This window comes from Papio anubis, chromosome 12 (genome assembly GCF_008728515.1).
Source record: "Papio anubis isolate 15944 chromosome 12, Panubis1.0, whole genome shotgun sequence".
NCBI classification, from domain to species: Eukaryota; Metazoa; Chordata; class Mammalia; order Primates; family Cercopithecidae; genus Papio; species Papio anubis.
Genome location: NC_044987.1, coordinates 8,601,935 through 8,622,543, shown reverse-complemented (window position 1 = coordinate 8,622,543; position 20,609 = coordinate 8,601,935). Strand labels below are relative to the sequence as shown.

At 41.9% G+C, this 20,609-nt stretch overlaps 1 protein-coding gene across 7 annotated transcripts in view; it reads left to right on the top strand.

The window, feature by feature from the left end:
• Positions 1-20,609, top strand: part of FAM118B (family with sequence similarity 118 member B) — a 50,346-nt gene that overhangs the window by 25,356 nt on the left and 4,381 nt on the right. For 6 of the 7 annotated variants that reach the window (XM_017949090.2, XM_009187630.2, XM_003910931.3 and 3 more), the window contains 4 exons: positions 2,389-2,641; positions 12,280-12,507; positions 16,409-16,537; positions 18,659-18,944. In XM_017949090.2, coding sequence (XP_017804579.1) covers positions 2,389-2,641; positions 12,280-12,507; positions 16,409-16,537; positions 18,659-18,944 — 896 coding nt within the window. The remainder of the gene's footprint in view (positions 1-2,388; positions 2,642-12,279; positions 12,508-16,408; positions 16,538-18,658; positions 18,945-20,609) is intronic. The other variant, XM_009187631.2, reaches the window with a different exon arrangement.

Below are 20,609 nucleotides of genomic sequence, written 5' to 3'. Positions count from 1 at the left end.
CATACTGGCCATTTTCCTGAAAGAGGAATCCTCCTCATTTCCTAACTGGATGGGGGATAGGGATTCCTCATTTCCTTACTGAATGGGGGATAGGGGTGCAGGTACAGGGTTGATTCCTAGAGTCTGAAAAGCTGCCTCTGGGGAAAAGTCTGTGTATAAAATATAAGATTTCCCCCAACTCTCTTTCCCCAGAGGCAGCCTCAGCTGCGTGCAGTGTTCTCAGATACAGTCCTCTGGTCAACCTCTGCAGAAGGGAAACCTCTAGTCTGCTTAAAGTTGCAACCCTTAAAGGCTTGTAACCGATTCTCCTGTTTTAGCCCCACCAGTCCCTCTACCTTCAGATGTATGTGAACATTCCCAAAATTCTACCAAGGGACTCAGCCTTTGCATTACAACTTGTAAAATTCTGTTGCCCTTTGACCTCTGTTGTCTGCTGTCATCTTTACCTAACCTACTTTTTAGGTATGTATACCTGCTAAAAAAAATAATAATAATAACTGTTATTTAGTGGTTTACAAAGAACCGGTAATAAAACACAATTGTTAAATGTTTTGTTTTTAACTGGAAGTTGTTTTTTTTTTTTTTTTGAGACAGGGTCTTGTTCTGTCACCTAGGCTGGAGTGCAGTGACACAAACACAGCTCACTGTAACCTCCACCTCCTGGGCTCAAGTGATCCCCCTGTGAACTTAGCCTCCCACTTAGCTGGGACATGCCCAATTTTCTTTTTCTTTTTTTTTTTTTGGTAGAGATGGGTTCTCACTAAGTTGCCTAGGCTGATCTCGAACTCCTGGGCTCAAGCTCAGCCTCCTAAAGTGCTGAGATTACAGGCGTGAACCACTACACTTAGCTGAATTGAAAGTCTTAATTAGGAAGAATTATAGTTTGAATCTATATGTTATGTATTTAAAAAATCATACAGTACAACAGTATAAAATGAAAAGTAAAAAGTCCTTATTCTCCCCATCCTCATTTAACCACTATTTATAGATCTTGTGAATCCTAGAAATTTTCTGTGTGCATGTATATTTGTGTATGTGGATTTGTGTATGCTTCACTATCTTGATTACTCTGAACTGAAACTCATTTTTCATCATTTGCTTCTGACATCTATTTTTAATGTCTTTTCTAGTAGACTAACCTTTCAAGATCAGGGACTCCATTTTGTTCCTGGATACATCACTAGTGACTCCTGTACTGCCTGGTACATACAGGTTTTTCTTTCCTGCCTCAGCCTCCCGAGTAGCTGGGACTACAGGTGTGCGCCACCAGACCCAGCTGATTTTTGTATTTCTAGTAGACACGGAGTTTCACCATGTTGGCCAGGCTGGTCTTGAACTCCTGACCTCAAGTAATCCACCCACCTTGGCCCCCCAAAGTGCTGGGATTACAGGCGTGAACCACTGCACCCGGCCTCGGTTTTTCGTGTTTGTTGAATGACTAAATGCAGAAGCTCAGAATAGGGAAAGCAGTTTTAGAGGCTGTGTCCCCAAAACGCAGCTTCCCAAGGCTTGAAAGTGCTGTTCCTTTCTTGGGTTATGCCAAAATGCTGATCCTCTCCATTTTATTATTTAGACAGAAAGGTTGGGGAGAATCCGTTTTCGGGGGAAGGGAACATACCATCAGCAAAAATTAAAGTGAAGGAACATATTTCAAGCGGGGATAGTCTCCAGAATGAAAGAGAGGGAACAAAAACAAAAACTAGCAGCCATGCTACCTCACATACGGGCCTCAGAACAGAGCAGTCTGTCTCTGCTTCTCATGGTAAGAAAGGAATGTTTTTCACCTTTCGTCGTGTCCCTTGAATAGCTAAGTCTTTATTTAGATATGTAGGGCTCCTGTGTTTTTAGAATTCTATTGGCCACTTTTTTTCTTTTTTTTTTTTGCCTGAGGTTAATGTTTACAAAATTCCGAGTTAAATTTTTTATTGCCTTTCTTTCCCCTTGTGTTTTACATTTCTCCATAATAGGAACTTAATTTGTCCTGGGGTTCTTTTCTCTTTTTCTAGAGTACAAATCAAATGTCTTCTTTTGAAATTTAATATTGGTTTAAAATATAATTTAGTTGGCAGAACTCAGCTGAGCTGTAATCTATTTGGATCTTTTCCTAATATTAGTGGAATTTCTTAGGTTGAGAGGACTAAGAAGGAGAAAACTGATTTTAAGATTGGTTTTGGGATTCCTGAAATAGGTTTATGACTTGTTTTTCAGCAAGCACTGACATAATATTCTGGTTGTTTTCTTTAAACTGCTTTGGAAAAGTGTCAAAAACTGATATTGATCTTCTTTGCAACTATAAAAGTTAGCTAAAAACTATAACCTTAGTCAGACAGTCTCTGTGCCTCATATCTATGGGATGTTCCAGTCCTCTCATTTGTTTTGCTTTTATAGGAAGCTGCTTCCAAGCTTAAAAACTAAGAAGCCTCGAGAACTTGTGCTAGTGATTGGAACAGGCATTAGTGCTGCAGTTGCGCCTCAAGTTCCAGCCCTCAAATCCTGGAAGGGGTTAATTCAGGCTTTACTGGATGCTGCCATTGATTTTGATCTGTTAGAAGATGAGGAGAGCAAAAAGTTTCAGAAATGTCTCCATGAAGACAAGAACCTTGTCCATGTTGCCCATGACCTCATCCAGAAGCTCTCTCCTGTGAGTACCTTCTTATGTGCCACAGTGTTTGGAATTTCCTAAAATTTGACTATCATAACTAGCATGATTTGGCTGTCACAGCTAGCATGCCAAGTGTAGCAGGGATATTCATTTACAGCTTGTAGGTTTCCATAACATTGGGCTCTTCTGCACAGTGTCTATTTATGGACCCTATTCAGGGTAATTATCTTAACCCCATTTCACTGTGTGTCTCTGAGAGAGAAATGATGTTGAGGACTTTATATGTACACATCACCGCTGTGTTTTGAATTTATTTTTTTCTGCATCACTACTATAAAAGCTGTGTTCTGTGGCATCCATGCCTTGTATGGAATCCCACAAAGATTGGAGATAATTTTGTCATTTTATAGATGAAACAAAACCAGTTTTTAATGTTCTTTTTAGTGGTAATAACTCAAAATATTTATAAGGAATTGCACCTTATTTTATCAAACTGAGTTGGATAAAAGGACTCCCTGTCTTGCTTTGTCTGAATTTTTTTTTTTTTTTACAGAGTCTACCTCTGTCACCCAGGCTGAAGTTCAGTGGTTCGATCTCAGCTCACTGCAGCATCTGCCTTCTGGGTTCAAGCGATTCTCCTGTCTCAGCCTCCTGAGTAGCTGGGATTACAGGCATGTGCCACCACGCCCAGCTAATTTTTGTATTTTTAGTAGAGACAGGGTTTTGCCATGTTGGTCAGGCTGGTCTCGAACCCCTGACCTCAAGTGATCTGCCTGCCTCAGCCTCACAAAGTGTTGGGATTATAGGCGTGAGCCACTGCACCCAGCCTGTTTTAAAAACTTCTTAAAAATCAGGCTTCTAGAGCCAGGCATGGTGTGGTGGCAGGCGCCTGTAATCCCAGCTGCTCAGGAGGCTGAGGCAGAAGAATGGCTTGAACCCAGGAGGTAGAGGTTGCACTGATTTGAGATCACGCCACTGCACTCCAGCCTGGGCGATAGAGGAAGACTCCATCTCAAATTTTTTAAAAAAAGGAATTAATGGGGTTTTAAAGAGTTCATGGAATCTCCACCTCATACCGTTTACAAAAATTAAAAATGGATCAAAGACCTAAATATGATGTCTAAAACTGTAAAACTCTTAGAAGAAAATACAGATTTAAAATTTCATGACTGAATCTGAGTGGTTTTTCAGACATGACACCAAAAACGCAAAAACCAAAGTGAAAAAAAATATATAGATAAACTGGACTTCTCCAAAGTTTAAAAACTGTTAGGCTGAAAGGACACTGTCAAGAAAGTGAGCTGGGGATGGTGGCTTATGCCTATAATCTCAGAACTTATGCCTATAAGGCCAGAGCAGGAGAACTGCTTGAGGCCGTGAGTTCAAGACCAGCCTGGACAACATAGTGAGACCCTGTCTCTACCGAAAGGAAAAAAAAAAGTGAAAAGACAACTCCCAGAATGAGAAAATGTTAGCAAATCACGTATCTGTTAGGGGTATAATATCCAGAATCTATAAAGAACTATTGTAACTTAATAAAGGCTAATAATTCAATTTTAAAATAACAATGTAGTTGTTAGACATTTCTCCAAAGAAGACACACAAATGGCCAATAAGCGTACACGGAAAGATGTTCAGCATCATTAGTCATTAGGAAAATACAAATCAAAACCACAAAAAGGTGCCATTTCACACCTGCTAGGATGACTAGAATCAAGAAGACAATAATGAGTGTTATTAAGGATGTGGAGAAATTGGAACCCTTGTGGGAATGTAATGTGATGCAGTTGCTTTGGAAAACAGATTTACAGTTCCTCAAAAAGTTAAACAGTGATTCTATGACCCAGCAGTTGCACTCGTAAGTGTATACCCAAGCGAATGGAAAGTATATTCATGCAACAACTGTACACTCATGTTCATAGCAACATTATTCATAGCAGCCAAAATAGTGGAAACAACTCAAATGTCTAGCTCATGAATGAATAAACAAAACGTCCTTCCATGCAATGTTAATTGGCCATAAAAAGGAGTGAAGTACTGGTCCATACAACAACATGGATGAACCTTGAAAACATTAAGTAAAAGAAGCCAGACACAAAAGGACATATATTGTATGATTCCATTCATATAAAAGGTCCAGAACAGGTAAATCCATAGAACAGAAAGTAGATTATTGCTTGACAGAGCTAGAGGAAATTCTTCCCAAACTACTCTAAAAAATAGAGTAGGAGGGAGTACTTCCAACTCATTGTATGAGGCCAGTATTATCCTGATAACAAAACCAAACAAAAGACATCAGAAGAAATGAAAATGACCAAACGCAGTGGTTCACGCCTGTAAGCCCAACACTTTGGAAGAATGAGGCATAAGCATCACTTGAGCCCTGGAGTTCAAGACTCCACTGAGCTATAATCGTGCTACTGTACTCCAGTCTTGGCGACAGAGCAAGACCCTGTCTGCCTCTAAAAAAAAAAAAGAAAGAAAACTACCAACCGGGATCTCTTAGGAACATGGACACAAAAATCCTCAACAAAAAACAAACTACAACCAGACTGAATGCAGTACCCATGAGGAAGTCAGAGTCTTCTGGGGAATGAAAAGTTGGTTTAACATCTGCATATCAGGCCAGGCGCGGTGGCTCACACCTGTAATCCTAGCACTTTGGGAGGCCGAGGTGGGCGGACCACTTGAGGTTAGGAGTTCAGGAGCAGCCTGACCAACATGGCAAAACCCTGTCTCTACTAAAAATACAAAAATTAGCTGGGCATGGTGGTGCATGGCTGTAATCCCAGCTATCCAGGAGGCTGAAGCAGGAGAATTGCTGGAACCCGGGAGGCAGGGGCTGCAGTGAGCCAAGATCACACCACTGCACTCCAGCCTGGACGACAGAGCAAGACTCCGTCTCAAAAAAAAAAAAAAAAAAAAATGCACATCAATATAATATATCATGTCAATAGAATAAAAGAGAAAACCACATGGTTTTCTTAGTAGGTGCAGAAAAAACATGTTAGCAAAATGTAACACTCTTTCATGATTAAAAAAAAAAAAACACTCTACAAATGAAGGAATAATAGCAAACAATAGAAGGAAACTACCACAACATGGTAAAGACCATATATGAAAAACTCACAGATATCATATTTAATGGTGAAAGACTGGATTTTTCCCACTAAGATCAGCAACGACAAGGCTGTGTTCCCACTCCACTCCTGTCCAACATAGTGCTGGATGTTCTAGACCGGGCAATTAAGCAAGAAAAATAAAAGGAATCTATATTGGAAAGGAAGAAGTAAACTGCCTCTGTTTGCAGACGACATGATCTTGTCTATAGAGAATCCTAGGTTATCCTCTATCAGAACTAACAAGTTCAGCAAGGTTGGAGAATCCAGGATCAATATATTAAAAAATAATATTTTTATACACTTGCAGTGAACAATACTAAAATGAAATATTAAAAATTCTTCCACTTAGCATCAAAAACAATAAAATAACTAGGAATAAATTTAACGAAAGAAGTGCGGAAGGCCGGGCGCGGTGGCTCACGCCTGTCGTCACAGACTTTGGGAGGCCAAGGCGGGTAGATCACCTGAAGTCAGGAGTTTGAGACCAGCCTGGCCAACATGGTGAAACCCCGTCTCTACTAAAAATACAAAAATTAGCTGAGCGTGGTGGCGGGCGCCTATAATCCCAGCTACTCGAGAGGCGGAGGCAGGAGAATCACTGGAACCTGGGAGGCGGAGGTTGCAGTGAACCAAGATCTCACCCCTGCACTCCAGCCTGGGCAACAAGAGCGAAACTCCATCTCAATAAATAAGTGCAGAACTTACGCTTTGAAAACTACGAAACATTGAAAGAAATGAAAGAAGACGTAAATAAATGGAAAGACATGCCATGTTCATGAATCAGAAGACTTAATATTATTAAGATGGAATACTCTGCAAATTGGTCTACAGATTAAGCACAATCCCTATTAGGATCCCAGCTGCTGATTTTGTAGAAATTGACAAACTGATTTAAAATTCATATAGAGCCAGGCACCATAGCCTGCACCTGTAGTCCCAGCTACTTGGGAGGCTGAGGCAGGAGGACTGCTGGAGGGCTTGAGCCCAGGAGTTCTGGGCTCCCAGGAGCAGGGGACCACTGGGTTGCCTAAGGTGGGGTTGGAAATGGAGCAGGTGAAACTCCTATGCTGATCAGTAGTAGGATTGTGTCTTTGAATAGCCACTGCACTCTAGCCTGGGCAACATAGTAAGACCCTGTCTCTTAAAAAAAAAAAAATCAAAACTTCATATGGAATTATAAGGGACCTAGAGTAGCCAAGACAGTCTTGAAAAATAACAAAGTAGGGAGGCTCAAATTTTTTTTTATTTCAAAGCTTACTACAAAGCCATGTAATTAAGGCAGCACGGCAAAGAATTCTTAGCAGACACTGAAAGCACAAGCAACAGAAGAAAAGTAGATAAATTGGATGTGATGAGAATTTGAAACATAAGTGCTGTAATGGTTGTCATCAAGAAAGTGAAGAGAGCCAGGCACAGTGGCTTGCTCCTGTAATCCCAACTACTTGGGAGGCTAAGGTAGGAGGATCATTTGATCCCAGGAGTTCGAGGCTGCAATCAGCTATGATCATGTCATTGTACCTCAGCCTGGGCAACACAGTGATACCCCCATCTCTAAAAAAGAAAAAATAAATAAAAGAGAACCCACAGAATGGAGGAAAATATTTGTAGATCATATTTGACAAAAATCTAGTATCCAGAATAAATAAAGAGCTATTACAACTTAATAATAAAATTGATATATTTAGGGGAAATTTGAACACTAATATTAAGGAAGTAATATTTTTTAGGTGAGATAGAAGTATTGCAGTTATGTTTTGTTTTGTATGTACTCTTCTAACTTTTGTGTGTGTTTGGAAATGTCCATATTAGAGAAGAATCAAATCTAACAGTATCAACTCAGCAGTAGTATGGCAGGGTTAACAGGCCCATCTACTGAGCCAGTTTAACGTATACCAGGGAAGTGACGTTACAGATTCACCGCAAAGAGCTTGGGGTTTACAATCAGACTCTGTCACTTACATGCACTGGAACCCTGCACAAATCCCTTGTCAACATCTGTTTTTGCACCTGTGAAACCGTGATGTTACTTCCTTGTGTCGCTTTGTGAAGAATAGGTGAGATAATGTATATAAAATGTCTCGCACGTAGTTGATGCACTAGAAATGTTAATAACCCTGTGGGAGAAAACAGGGTTTGTTTTTTGTTTTTGTTTTTTGTTTTTTTTCTTTTTTTAAATAGACATGGAGTCTCCCTCTGTTGCCCAGACTGGTGTTGAACTTCTGGGCTCAAGCGGTCTTTCTGTTTCAGCTTCCCAAAAACTGAGATTACAGGCTTGAGCTACCACGCCAATTTTTTGTTTCTTGTTTTTACTAAGTTTCAGGGTAGAAGGAAATGAAGGTCACTGTTTCAGATGAATGGGAAAAGGTCCTTAGAAGTTGTGTGGGAGTTTGGCATTTCCTTTTGACTACTGAGCCTCTCTGTTTATGTTTTCATTCCTTTGTCTTTGCTTATAAAGGCCACTGGTGGGAAGTTTAGTTCTAGGGTCATCTGCTTTAAGAGAAAAAACTTTCCAGCTATGCAACAAAGCAGGACCCCCTACCTCTACAAAAATTTTAAAATTAGCCTAGTGTGGTGGTGCACGCCTGTGGCCCCACCTACACAGGAGGCTGAGGCAAGATGATGACTTAAGGCCAGAAGTTTGAGAACAGCTTTGGAAACAGTGAGACCCCATCTGTACAAAAAAATTTAAAAAGTAGTAGGCATGGTGGTGTGCACCTGTAGTCCTAGCCACTTGAGAGACTGAGGGCAAGAGGACTGCTTGAGCCCAGCAGGTCGAGGCTGCAGTGAGCCATGTTCATGCCACTGTACTCCAGCTCGGTGACCAGAGCCAGACCTTGTCTCAAAAGAGACAGACTTCTGTTTTGCATCTGAGGAAATCAGTGCAGTTACAAAAGCATGTTTCCTTCCTATGTTGATATGTAGGATTTAATAACTTAAATAGGACTAAAAGATATTTAACTAAAATGAGTGACTTGGATTTTTTTTTCCCCCAGGTTTTAACCTTTTGTATTCATTTTCTTAGAAGCAAGAAAATATGTTCCACACCCATGATTACGTGATTGTATACCCAGGCCTTTTTATCTGTGTGTATAATAACAAAACTGGTGTTAAAATATAGTTTGTATTTGCCGGGTGCAGTGGCTCACGCCTGTAATCCCAACACTTTGGGAGGCCAACGCGGGTGGATCACAAGGTCAGAAGTTCAAGACCAGCCTAGCCAACATGGTGAAACCCGTCTCTACTAAAAACACAAAAAGTTAGCCGGGCATGGTGGCAGGCACCTGTAGTCCCAGCTACTCGGGAAGCTGAGGCAGGGGAATTGCTTGAACCCAGGAGGTGGAGGTTGCAGTGAGCCAAGACTGTGCCACTGCACTCCAGCCTGGGCAACAGAGAGAGACCCCATCTCAAAAAATAAATAAATAAATAAATAAATATATATGTGTGTGTGTATGTATATATATATAATGTATTGATAATGTGTGTCTGTGAGTCAGAGTACAAAAGTTATAAAACACAGGGTTCTTAATAAAACCAAGGAAGTGACTATATTCTTAATTTTAAATTTAATATTTTTTTTGAATAGGTATTGTTTATACACCTTGCAGAAGTCAAAACACTATTTAAAAAGTGTCATATATTGAGACATCCCATGCAGGTCTTTATCTTTCTCTTCTCCCAAAACCCACCTTTCATAGGTCACTACTCTTACAAGTCTTTCCGTATACCCTTCCAGTGTTTCTTTTTGGAAATACAAGCAAGGAGGACTATATTTATTCTTATCTTACGACCTCCATCCCCTAGCTCAAAAGATGGCATTCTAGACATACTATTCTGCAGTTTGTTTTACTTCACAGTATAACTTAAGGATCTTTCCATCTCATTCTCCTGTATGTGGGTACTTGGCCATACTAGTCTCTTATATATGGATACATGGCTTGTTTCCAGTCTTCTGCTGTTACAAATAATGATGCAGTCGGCCAGGCACGGTGGCTTACGCCTGTAATGCCAGCACTTTGGGAGGCTGAGACGGGTGGATTACGAGATCAGGAGATCAAGACCATCCTGGCTAACACAGTGAAACCCCATCTCTACTAAAAATACAAAAAATTAGCTAGGCATAGTGGCACGCACCTGTAGTCCAAGTTACTCGGGAGGATGAAGCAGGAGAATCACTTGAACCGGAGGGGCAGAGGTTGCCGTGAGACGAAATTGCGCCATTGCCCTCCAGGCTGGGCGACAGAGCGAGACTCCATCTCAAAAAAAAAAAAAAAAAAAAAAAAGATGCAGTGATAACCTCGTATGTGTCATTTCATTTGTTTGAAATTGTATTTGTAGGATACATGTGACTGCTAGATCATAGGGCAAATGGATTTGTGATTTGGATAGACATGAAAAGAGCGCCATATTTTTTATAACAAATCTAAAAAAGTATCTGGCCTTCAATAGTAGTTGACTCTTTTTTTTTTTTTTTTTTTTGAGACGGAGTTTTGCTCTTGTCGCTCAGGCTGGAGTGCAATGGCACGATCTCGGCTCACTGCAACCTCTGCCTCTCACATTCAAGTAATTCTCCTGCCTCAGCCTCCCAAGTAGCTGGGACTACAGGCATGCACCGCCACGGCCAGCTAATTTTTGTGTTTTTAGTGGAGACAGGGTTTTACCATGTTGGCCAGGATGGTCTCGATCTCTTGACCTCGTGGTCCTCCTGCCTTGGACTCCCAGAGTGCTGGGATTACACGCCTGGCCCAGACACACTTATAACTGACACACCTAGGATAACAAATCCACTGCTGCAATAATGACATTAATCAATTCATGGAGGCACGGCCCTCATGACCTAATCATCTCTTACTAGGCCTCGCCTCCCAACACAGTTCCACTGGGGTTGTTTCCAACACATGAACTTTAGGGGACCAGGTCAAACCCTAGCAAATGGCATTTCACAGACAGGCTAGATAGAGATGAGATATTTATTACGTCACATTACATAGTTACTTTCCCATTTCGAATTCCCTCCGTCCCAAGGGCCACTTTTTGTTTTTAGTTGTAAAGCCAGCTTCCCACCTGAAGTTGGTGTTATAGTTCCTCATTAGTACTCAGGGATATTTACATGTGTTCAAATGAATCTGAAAAGCAGTTATTTAAGTAAACCATATGTTAAGAAATAGGAGGTCTGGAAAAGTGGCTCATACCCATAATCCCAACACTTTGGGAGGCTGAGGTAGGAGGACCACTTGAGACCCCAGGAATTCAAGATCCTCCTGGGCAACATAGCCAGATCTCACATCTGCAAAACAAGACATGGAGATTCTGTTTAGAATTGATTGGTGTTTGATGTTTTTAACAGTTGCAAAATGCAAACTTTTCATTTAAAAAAAAATGTATTGTTTATGTTAACCTTTCGTATACTGGATATTCTTCAGAATAAACCTATGAACTGCTGAATTATGGCATGTAGAAGTTAAGCGGTTTTTCCTAAATTCATAAACAGCTGTACAAACACCTAGGATTAGAAAAGAAGATGCTGAGGCTGGGCGCGGTGGCTCACACCTGTAATCCCAGCACTCTGGGAGGCTGAGGTGGGTGGATCACGAGATCAGGAGTTCAAGACCAACCTGGCCAAGATGGTGAAACCGCGTCTCTACTAAAAATACAAAAATTGGCCAGGCGCGGTGGCTCAAGCCTGTAATCCCAGCACTTTGGGAGGCCGAGACGGGCAGATCATGAGGTCAGGAGATCGAGACCATCCTGGCTAACACGGTGAAACCCCGTCTCTACTAAAAAAATACAAAAAACTTGCCGGGCGAGGTGGCGGGCTCCTGTAGTCCCAGCTACTCGGGAGGCTGAGGCAAGAGAATGGCATAAACCCGGGAGGCGGAGCTTGCAGTGAGCTGAGATCCGGCCACTGCACTCCAGCCTGGGCGACAGAGCGAGACTCTGTCTCAAAAAAAAAAAAAATACAAAAATTAGCTGGGCGCAGTGGCAGGTGCCTGTAATCCCAGCTACTTGGGAGGCTGAGGCAGGAGAATTGCTTGAACCCGGGGGTGCAGAGGTTGCAGTGAGCCGAGATCATGCCACTGCACTCCAGCCGGGGCGACAGAACGAGACTCCGTCTCAAAAAAAAAAGAAAAGGAGATGCCAAACCACAACTGGGCTGTGTTTCAGTGGCGCGTCCCTAAATAAGGAAGGATGAACAGAAAGTGTTGCCTTCTTACCTGGCACCTAATGAGAGGGTAGTTGTTGCTCTGCTTTCTACTCCAGCTTCCCTTTAATACCGACAGTAAATCCCTTGGCCATGTTTATTTTCTTCATTCTATAAAAATGCCTATTTTAGGAAGGTTACGCTTGTTTGCATAAGTATAGTAGCACTTGCTATGTGCTAAGCATGGTGCTAAGCACTTAGCATGTATCATCTCATTACGTTGTTATGAGATAATATTTTATCTCTGTTTTGAATCCAAAATATTCTTCAAAAATTTGTTACTGCTGTAACTAAAATAACTGACCTACCAAACAAAGCACCTTGGACTAATTTTCTTTTTTCAAATCCCTCCTCAGCGTACCAGTAATGTTCGATCCACATTTTTCAAGGACTGTTTATATGAAGTATTTGATGACTTGGAGTCAAAGATGGAAGATTCTGGAAAACAGTTACTTCAGTCAGTTCTCCACCTGATGGAAAATGGAGCCCTCGTATTAACTACAAATTTTGATAATCTCCTGGAACTGTATGCAGCAGATCAGGGGAAACAGCTTGAATCCCTTGACCTTACTGATGAGAAAAAGGTAAAAAGTAAAGCATTGGTCCTTTCTTCAGGCTAGTGGATTGTGTCTTCATCAGAAAAGCTGTTTTCTGCTTGGCATATTGGTATTCATGTAGAGCTAGAAAGGAAAATTATTTTCCCTGGTTGGATTTTTTGTTTTTCTTTCTTTTCTTTTTAAAGATCAAATCAATATACAGTAAAATGCATACAACTTAAAAAGTGTTCAGTTCTATGACTTTTGACAATTCCACCCAGTTTTAAAGCAAGATTAGTGGAAGCCATTTGAACTGTAAGATCTCTTTAGCACTCGACAATATTGAGTGGTGTAATGCTGATAATGCTGGTTCTGTTTTCGTATACTTTTTTTTATGGCATCTATTGGAAATGTATGAAAACTACTTTATACTGATTGGAAGAACAACTTCCAGGCCAAGTGATGGCTGAATTGAGGTTAATGTTTAGTGGAAACCGCAGCAGACTTTGTTTTAGCATAGTCTGTACTGTACCTACCGTAATTATTGAACTACAGATGTTGATCTGTGTCAGCTAATGAGATGAGTTCTTAAAGTCTCATTTGTCCTACTCTGTGATTTTTGTAATTTTTTTCTACACTTTGTTTTCCTCAGGAATCTGCCTTTATGTCCGATTTAGAGCCCAACTAAGTAGAGCTGAATAGAAGAGTGATTTGCCTGCTGGCATTCAGTACTACAGTATTGCCCGTGCCAGAGTGGTAGCTGTAATACCGCTCTTGTGGTTTTGCTGACCTTGATGGCAGGACTTAAAGGGAACTGAATTTAGAGAAAAGTTGCCCCGTGAAGACTAGTTCTCTCTGGCCCAAGTGTCTTCCGCTTACTCCCTCATATTCCACATGGTCAGCTCCTTCTTCATTTGTAACTCTCAACCTAGGGATCCCCTCCTGAGAGACCTTCTCTGACCATCCTATTTAAATTGGATACTTAGTTTTTGATCCAGTCTCTTGTCCATTTCCTTTGTAGCACTTACTATAACTTGCAGCTTTTTGGTTTTTTGTTTTGTTTTGTTTCGTTTTGTTTTTTGAGATAGTTTCGCTCTTGTTGTCCCAGGTTCAAGCGATTCTCCTGCCTCACCCTCCCGAGTAGCTGGGATTACAGGCATGTGCCATCACTCCCGGCTAATTTTATATTTTTGGTAGAGACGGGGTTTCTCCATGTTGGTCAGGCTGGTCTCAAACTCCCGACCTCAGGTGATCTGCTGATCTCAGCCTCCCAAAGTACTGGGATTATAGGCATGTGCCTGGCCTTTTTTCTTTTTTTTTTTTTGAGGTGGAATTTTGCTCTTGTCACCCAGGCTAGAGTGCAATGGCGTGATCTCAACTCCCTGCAACCTCCTCCTCCCGGGTTCAAGCGATTCTCCTGCCTCACCTCCCGAATAGCTGGGATTACAGGCATCTGCCACCACGCCTGGCTAATTTTTGTATTTTCAGTAGAGACAGGGTTTTACCCTGTTGGCCAGGCTGGTCTCGAACTCCTGACCTCAGGTGATCTGCCCACCTTAGCCTCCCAAAATGCTGGGATTACAGGCGTGAGCCACCATGCCCAGCACAGTTTTTATCTTGGCCGTTTATCTGTTTTCTGACTGTTTACCCCATAGGAATAGTAATTTCACTTGGACAGGTATCATGTTAGTCTTTCTTACCCTCATAGCTCAGATAAAACCCTCATGTCTCAAATATGACAGAGTTAGGTGCTTGGTAAATATTTTTTTGATTAGTAAGTGATTAGGCTGGGCACAGCGGCTCAGGCCTATAACCCCAGCACTTTGGAAAGCTGAGGTGGGAGGGTCACCTGAGCCTAGTTTGAGATGAGCCTGGGCAACATAGCAAGACCCCATCTCTACAAAAAATTTAAAAATTAGCTGGGCATGTTGGTTTGCCTGTGGTCCCAGCTGCTTGGGAGGCTGAAGCAGGAGGATCAATTGAGCTGAGGAGGTCAAGGCTGCAGTGAGTTGTGATCGCACTCTTGCACTCCAGCCTGGGTGACAGCGTAAAATCATGTCTCAAAAATAAATAGGCTGGGCACGGTGGCTCACGCCTGTAATCCCAGCACTTTGGGCGGCTGAGGTGGATGGATCACTTGAGGTCAGGAATTTGAGACCAGGCTGTCCAACATGATGAAACCCTGTCTCTACTAAAAATACAATAACTAGCTGGGAATGGTGGTGCACGCCTGTAATCCCAGTTACTCGGGAGGCTGAGGCAGGAGAATCGCTTGAACCCAGGAGGCAGAGGTTGCAGTGAGCCAAGATTGTGCCACTGCACTCCAGCCTGGGTGACAGACCGAGACTCTGTCTAAAAATAAACAAACACATGATTGAAATTTTAAAACTAGCAGCTCAAGTAGCTTCTATGCTGTTTGTGATAAAATTTCCAAAGATTATGACCAAGTATGTGCATGGATATCAGAAGCATAAGGACCTTTTAAAAGCTGAGGATATCTATCACATTTGATGTTTTCCTTCTCATTTCATCCTTGGGCCTCAAGATTTGCGTTGTATTTTCAGCCCACATTAGGGGCAGTGTTGTAGTCTAATGGTTAAAGACAATGACTGGTAGTCAGAATGGGGCCTAGTAACATTCAAATTCTAAATCTCTGTGCCTCTTGACTACTTTCCTGATTCATAGCCTATTTCTCCAAAAGGTGATAAGGATAAATGTATGCTGTCTCCAGTCCTTGGGAAAATGGAGCCATGGAATCAGGTGGCTATTGCATTCACTGTTGTCTACATGATTATTCTTCGCTGGCAGCCTTTTAGGTTCCTCAGAGGTGACTGAAGTGATTTTTCTATCACTTATCTATTGCTGTACAAGTAATGGCCCTGAAACTTTGTGGCTTATAACAACAAATATCTTGTCTGCCCATGATAAAGTACATTAACAATTTGAACTGGGCTCAGTGACTCAGCTGGGCATTTCTTCTGCTGATTTTTGCAGCCTCTTGACATACCTGCAGACATCTGATGGCCGCACCAGGGCTGAGTGATATAAGGGGACCATAATTCCATGTCTGTCAATGCAAGCAGTTGGCCAGGCCACATATGTCCTAACAGGCTAGCCCAGGCTTCTTCAGTTTCTTCACATGACAGCTGGATTCCAGAAGTAACACAAGAGGAGTAAGACTTCTTGTGCCAACACTTATCAAGCTTCTGCTTGTGTGTGTTTGCTAGTATCCCACTGGCTAAAAGCAAGCCATGTGGTTAGCCTGGAGTCACTGCGAAGAGGTGCCACACAACGGCCTGGATGCAGAGGCTTGATTTCTTGGAGCGATCACTGAAGCAGTTGTCCATAGCTCTCACGCATGTCACCAGTACAAAGGGTCCCTGTTGTTTCTGCAAATTATAACAAATTGTAATTTTTGTTGGTTACTTTCTTTTTTTTTTGAGACGGAGTCTCGCTCTGTCACCCAGGCTGGAGTGCAGTGGCCAGATCTCAGCTCACTGCAAGCTCCGCCTCCCGGGTTTACGCCATTCTCCTGCCTCAGCCTCCCGAGTAGCTGGGACTACAGGCGCCTGCCACCTCGCCCGGCTAAGTTTTTGTATTTTTAGTAGAGACGGGGTTTCACTGTGTTAGCCAGAATGGTCTCGATCTCCTGACCTCGTGATCCGCCCGTCTCGGCCTCCCAAAGTGCTGGGATTACAGGCTTGAGCCACCGCGCCCGGCCTGTTGGTTACTTTCAAAGAGAAATCACCAAATTTGCTGTCATCATTCTTGACAGTCATTCTGGAAGTGGAAACTTAGACCACATCAGGTTTTGCACTCATGTCCTAGATCATGAAGCTAGAGAGTTTATGTCAGAAGTCTAGTCCTCCAAACAGGCTCTTGCCCGTTGTGACCTTTAAACAGGTGCCCAGCCCTGCCAAGCTGGTTGGGCTATGTGTGTGTCGTGCAGGTCCTAGAGTGGGCTCAGGAGAAGCGGAAGCTGAGCGTGTTGCATATTCATGGAGTCTACACCAACCCTAGTGGCATTGTCCTTCATCCAGCTGGATATCAGAATGTGCTCAGGAACACTGAAGTCATGGTGAGTGGGGCCGATCTTGCTGGTCTCAGGAACTCCTTCCTGGGAAATCTCTCTAAATATGCCATAGGTCTTAAAGGGAAACATCTTCTTTTCATTAAGTGAAAACAGAAGGTCAGGGGCTAGGAGCAGTGGCCCGTGCCTATAATCCCAACACTTTGGGAGGCCAAGGGGAGAGGATCGCCTGAGGCCAGGAGTTCGAGACCAGCCTGGGCAACGTAGCGAGACTGTCTTTACAAAAATAAAATTAGCTAGGCATCATGGTGCATGCTGTCCCAACTACTTGGGAGGCTGAGGCAAGAAGATCACTTGAGACTAGGAATATAAGGCTGTAGTGAGCTGTATCTAGAGCTGCTGCACTCCAGCTTGGGTGACAGAGCAGGACCCTATCTCTTAAAAAAAGAAAGAAACTGGAAAGTCAGACATTCTTCCTTTGCTTTTTAACTTGTCAGTGTGCATGCTATTGTAGGAGATGTAGAACTTTTCTTAAGGTATCAAACTCTATGATCCTTGTTTGTACTTAATTGACAGCCAGCAGATGGCATGCCATCATTGGCATCATCTTCACATACAAAGGATACATTGGTACCTTTATCATCATTTGGTTTATTAATAGCCCTCTCTATGTCAGAAATAATTGAGGCAGCTTCTTACAAACCAACCACTACTAGAGAATACATTCTAAAGAGACTTTGTATAAATGGCAATGGGCTTATATTGAATTAACCACACTCATTCACACTTACTCTTTGTGGAAAGCTTACTGATCTTCTGTGATGCACATTTTCGACTTGTTCAGATAAACATGTTCAAACCAGAAGTATTCACTGTCCCCCAGCTCTAAGAATCTTGTTTGCTATTTTCAGGACTGTGTCACATAGAATATAGCATCTTTAAACAATAAGGCAAAAGACCAAGAAAATGTATTGTCTGAAGCACAAGGGACTTTTTTTTTTTTCCCCATTCTTTCCCAACATCTGCCATAACTGCATCCATCTCTGACAGTGAGTGATCCCTTAGGCAGAGTCATTTCTGTGTTTTTTTGTGTGTATAAATATATACACACACATACTGATGTTCTAAGTATCAAACGCCTTTCCTTGAGCAAATCTGATGATGGAATTATCTTCTCCGGTGACTCACAGTTCAGTTTGTAAGACAAAAAAAGGCAAATATGGTCCAGAAATGGAAGGATTAAGATATGTGAAGACCTCTTTACCTAATGACCTCTGGGCACAGAAATCTTAAAAAGTACGCCTGTAATCCCAGCACTTTGGGAGGCCAAGGCGGGCAGATCACTTGAGGTCAGGAGTTCAAGACCAGCCTGGCCAACATGGTAAAACCCTGTTTCTACTAAAAATAGAAAAATTAGCTGGGTGTGGTGGTGGTGCCTGTAATCCCAGCTACTTGGGAGTCTGAGGCAGGAGAATCGCTTGAACCTGGGAGGCAGAGGAGGTTGCAGTAAGCCAAGACCATGCCACTGCACTCCAGCCTAGGTAGCAAAGCAAGACTGTGTCTCAGAAATGAAATGAAAATAAAAAAGTAAACTAGTGGCCGGGTGCAGTGGTTCACACCTGTAATCCCAGCACTTTGGGAGGCCAAGGCGGGTGGATCACTCGAGGTCAGGAGTTCCAGACCAGCCTGACCAACATGGCAAAACCCCGTCTCTACTAAACATACAAAAATTAGCTGGATGTGGTGGTGCACACCTGTAATATACTCAGGAGGCTGAGGCACGAGAATCACTTGAACTGGAGAGATGGAGGTTGCAGTAAGCCGAGATCACACCACTACACTCTAGCCTAGGTAACAGTGAGACTCCGTCTCAAAAAATATATAAAATGTAAAAAATAAATAAACTACTGGACCAGTACACTGCCACCAGCTCTATGAAACCTTTATTAGAGAGCCTACAGAAGAATGCCAGGTAAAGATAAAATTTTAGACCAATCATCAAGTTACAGCAATAAGCGAGAGATCCCACTGCTTGATGGGACATACCAACCCATATAAGTCTTGGTTAATTGGTCATCATAGTCTGCTCAATGTCGCATGACCTTCTTGGTTCATACCTGCCTTGAGTGTATCTTCACAATGTCAATATGTTGTATCTTTTCCTTCAAGAGAGAGATTCAGAAACTTTATGAAAACAAGTCATTTCTCTTCCTGGGCTGTGGCTGGACTGTGGATGACACCACTTTCCAGGCCCTTTTCCTGGAGGCTGTCAAGCATAAATCTGACCTAGAACATTTCATGCTGGTTCGGAGAGGAGACGTAGATGAGTTCAAAAAGCTTCGAGAAAACATGCTGGACAAGGGGATTAAAGTCATCTCCTATGGAAATGACTATGCCGATCTTCCAGAATATTTCAAGCGACTGACATGTGAGATCTCCACAAGGGGTAGATCAGGTAAGATGCATTTTGAAGCTGAGGGGAATCAGAGAACAACAGCTCTTCAGCCATTGGTGTATTTGTGATGGGCAAAATAGTTGCCAAGATGAGGAATGTAATGACTGACCAAATTGTAAAGGAGGCCACAGTCTTCAGGTTAGACTAAAGTGCCATTTGGATTATGGGAAAACAGACAAAAAGGAATGCTCGAGCCGTTCAATATAGACATAGGAAGATTGAAGAAAATAGATGTTCAGCCTCACTAGTTATCAATGAAATGCAGTTCGAATTTAGATTACAAAATAGAGAAGAAAGATCACTCCGTTTTGGCTAAGGCTGTAGAAAATAAATTCATTCATGGAGTATTTGTGGAAAGGTAAAGTCAGTACAACCTTTATAACCATAAATTTAGAGGATGTAATAAACATTTTCAAATCTTTGACCCAGAAATCCCATCAAAACAATTTGTCCTAGAAGAAATTTCTCATAGGATATAATTGGATGATTGCACAATCACCACATATGTACAAAGATGCATATGTGGGAATGTAGTCTCCATTGAATGTAGTGGCAAAAAATTGGAAGGAACGTAAAATTAGTAGAGAGATTCTACAGATATCCCAGTATTTATTTAACTGATGAAATATAATGAAGCCATAAAAGGGAAAATGTTTTCATTGCCATAAAAAAGACATATGGGTAAAGGAAGAAAAAGCAGGTTGTAAACACCATGGTCACCTACATTCATATAGAATTGTACAGTTTTTTTTTTTTTTTTGGTGCGTATGGAAATATATCCGGAATGTTTTCTAAATTAAGTGGCTATCTTTATGTAATAGGATTTAAAGTGTTGATTTTTTGGTTTCTGTGTTGGCATTTTCTATGATGATTATGTATTATCTTTACAAACAGAAAACTAACTTTTAGAGATGCTGTTTGGAAACGGATAATGGTGGTATTCAAGTCAGAGGATAGAGGTATCATTCACTTGATATTTTACCTCCACATTTTAACAATAAAGAGCAAAATGGTGATTAAAGATTCAGCTGATTAGTGGCTGCAGGCAAATTCCCAGTAATCGCACAAAACACAGACATTTTTGGTATCAGCTAAACTGAAGAATGCTTTTTCAAAACCTCACATTGCCAGGCTCCAGAGTATGGCTAGTTGTACTCATCCATCTAATTCCGAAAAAACTTTGCTGTTGTACACAAAATATTTCCTGAAAACTTACGTATTTTCATTGTCAACCTGAATGCATCTTAGGAGGGCAAAAGTACAGGTAATTTGGCCTGTAATCCCAACACTTTGGGAGGCCCAAGTGGGAGGATCACTTGAGGCCAGGAGTTGAAGATGAGTGTGAGCAACATAGTGAGACCCTGTCTCTGCAAAAAATTAGCCAGGTGTGGTGGCACACACCTGTAATGCAGTTGCTTGGGAGGCTGAGGCAGGAGGATCACTTGAGCCCAGGAGTTGGAGTCTGCAGTGAGCTATGATTGCATCACTGCACTAGTCTGAGCAATAAAGCAAGACCCCGTTTTAAAAATAAATAACATACAGGTAATTTAATAAACAAAAAGCAGTTTTCCTAAATCAAATCATCCCCAGATTTCTTAACTGAATCAGATGGCTTCAAGTAGAAAGAATTCTCCTGTAATGAAAAGTTATACAGCTTCTTCCATG